General features: G+C 46.9%; 1 protein-coding gene across 1 annotated transcript; it reads left to right on the forward strand.

Annotated features, from left to right (window-relative positions):
- Positions 1 to 675: 675 nt before the first annotated feature.
- On the forward strand, positions 676 to 1470 carry LOC127252513 (uncharacterized). The gene has a single exon (XM_051276704.1). The coding sequence runs from the start codon at positions 676 to 678 to the stop codon at positions 1468 to 1470; it is 795 nt and encodes a 264-aa protein (XP_051132661.1).
- Positions 1471 to 2847: the final 1377 nt, after the last annotated feature.

Genomic DNA, 2847 nt, shown 5'->3' on the forward strand with positions numbered 1-2847 from the left:
AGAAGACGTACTTGGAACTCCAAGAGTTGGTGGTGACGACAACGGGACTTGGATGGGATCCAGACTCGCGGTTGATAGTAGCAGACGAGGAGAGAAAAAATGACTGGGCTCGGGTACATATCGTTTTCACACTTGCGAACCAAACGTATCATTATCCCTTTACGTTATAGTTTTCGTTGGCCTAGTCTAACCATACTCTCTCAGGCTCACAAAGACTTTGTATCGCTCTTAACAAAACCGTTCGCGCGCTTGGACTATTTCCACGATATGTTTGGTCCAACCGGGGAGGGGGCACGCAGACCATTATATTCCGGGTGGGATAGTGCAATGAATGGACCGGATAGGCAACCAAGTGTTGAACCAAACACAAATGATGGAACTGCTGGCACACAAGGGGGGTTGGATGGGACGAGCATTATATTCCACTACAGAATTTTTCCAACACTCGACATCGACAATTTGCGACCACGTTAACGAGGTGGCCAAAGCGCTTGTGCGCCTAGCACCTCATGTCATCCGGCCTGGGGATATGTCGTCCCCTGCGAGGAAGATTCGTGAATCCCCAATTTTCTGGCCGTACTTCAAGGTAAATGCATCTACAAGCATCCGTAGTTTGCTTCCGCCATCTTCCTATTCTATGATGACGTCTCATTTCATTAGGATTGCGTGGGCGCCATGGATGGAACACTAGTGCACGCATGCTTACCTTCTAGGGATCAACGACTCTTCCGCGGGAGAAGGGGTGACACGATGCAAAATTGTCTTGCGGTTTGTGATTTTGACATGAAGTTCACGTACGTGCTCGCTGGCCTGGAAGGGAGCACACATGATGCTCGTGTCTTAAGGGTCGCTATCCGAGAGCAAGGCGATTTCCCCTTCCCGCTGGACGGTAGTATATGGCAAACTTCCAATGTGACTTGGCAGTTTAGCGTTTACGATCACCTCATATTCTTTTTTTATAATGTAGGGAAGTACTATATCAGGGACTCTGGGTACATGAACGCTCCTCAGTGCCTTACACCGTACCGCACGTATCGCTATCATCTATCGTATTTTCAGGGAAACAACCCACGTCCTCGAGGTAAGGAAGAATACTTCAATTACTGCCACGCACAATGTCGTAATGTCATTGAACGTGCGTTTGGTTGTATTAAACATCGTTTCGCCATTCTTCACGGGCCAATGCCAAACTACAAGTTTGATCGCCAAGTCAACTTTGTAATGGTCTGTGCCGTCGTGCATAACTTTATGTTACTCCATGGTGAGGATGTACTAGATCACGCCGCAGAAGGCCACGACTCAACCGATGAGGAATCAGTCCCTCAACCGGTTGCACACAATCGCCAAATATCGAACCCGGGCCGTGAAGACAGGGAAAATCAGAATGAATTCCGTGATATGATTGCGTATTGGCTTTGGATTAATAGATACGAGCACGAGGAAGAGTTCGACTCCTCGTGGCCTACTTAGGATTCTGCCTTCGATGGGGTAGGGTGCGGTTCCTTTATTTTATATATGACGTTCCACCCGCAGTTGTATAATCGATGTGAAGACCCATCCGTCTAGAATTGTATGCATTTACCCCTTAACCGCCTCCCTGTTATGTGTCCTTGTGTAATGCTCCCCCACTTATCTTATAAACTACCATTACCCGTAATATGTCTAGAGTTGTAAGCATCTAATTTCATTATGTTTTCTTCCATAACTTCACAAAAGGGCAATGTTGCATTGACCATTGCGAAGGACAGAGATTTACACGTTCAACAGCACACCTACGCGTACGACCGGGGTGTTCTATCCTGCAATCGAACAGAGATTTACCCAGCCGACTGCACAGGCTGTGCCGGCGGCTGCTTTAATTTCTGTGTGTCATGTTGAATATGGCATTCGTCTATCTCCCGTCGCAAGGAGCCAAAATTTGCCCTCGGTTTTCCCACGCACTTTGCCATAGTTTTCGTGCACAATCACAAGACTGCTTTCGTCACTGTGCAAAAGTTGTCCTGGACAAGAACTAACACGATGAACAGCACACCTGTGCGTACGAGCGCGGTGGTCCATTATGCAATATACCAGATAATTACGTAGCCGACTGCAAGGGGATGCTTAATTTTCTGTACGTGCCGTTGAAAATGGCATTCGAGTATTTCCCGTTGCATTTACAGGATCTTCGCGCTCAGTTTTCCCGCGCACTTTGCCATACTTTCGGTGCACATTCATAACAGTCATATCTTCACTGAATAATATTTTCATACGACAGATATCATTACTGCATAAAATTTGTCGTATTTGTTATTTATGGTTACGTTTACGTTGTAACATCCTTGCAGAACATAGGAGGCCAAGTATGACGAAACCGGCGAAAGGGAAGCGATCACGCAAACTCTTACTGCAGACATGGCCGAAGAAGATGATGAGCTCACTTTGATTCCTTTCAATCGGTTACCCCACACTGAACCGGACATTGAGGATACGTACCAGAGAATAAGCATTTTACCGATGCTAACTGGACACGTAATCGATGCTGACGCCGTGGAAGCTATGGGTGGGGAAATGGAGATAGAGAGACTACTTTCGTGTGAGGCGTGACGGAGGTTGTTTGAGATCAACGAGCCCTCGTACAAGGAACTGACATTAGAGTTTTTGTGCACAATAAAGCACGACAAGGCGAGCTTGCATCTGTATGACAAACCCAATGCCCTGCAGTTTCGCTTGGGAGGCCGTAGCTACTCACTATCTGTCACGGACTTCGCCATCATAGTAGGACTATATGACCGTGAATTCACAGAGACACACGAGTACAAGAACATGGCCTATACAATGCCTCTTTCTTGGTAAGTATACTGGCCT

The sequence above is a fragment of the Andrographis paniculata genome, unplaced genomic scaffold (assembly GCF_009805555.1).
Source record: "Andrographis paniculata isolate CXL003 unplaced genomic scaffold, ASM980555v1 Contig46END, whole genome shotgun sequence".
Lineage (NCBI taxonomy): Eukaryota > Viridiplantae > Streptophyta > Magnoliopsida > Lamiales > Acanthaceae > Andrographis > Andrographis paniculata.

Coding starts and splice junctions, on each gene's coding strand:
- LOC127252513 (XM_051276704.1), top strand. CDS start 676: ATGGATGGAACACTAGTGCACGCATGCTTACCTTCTAGGGATCAACGA.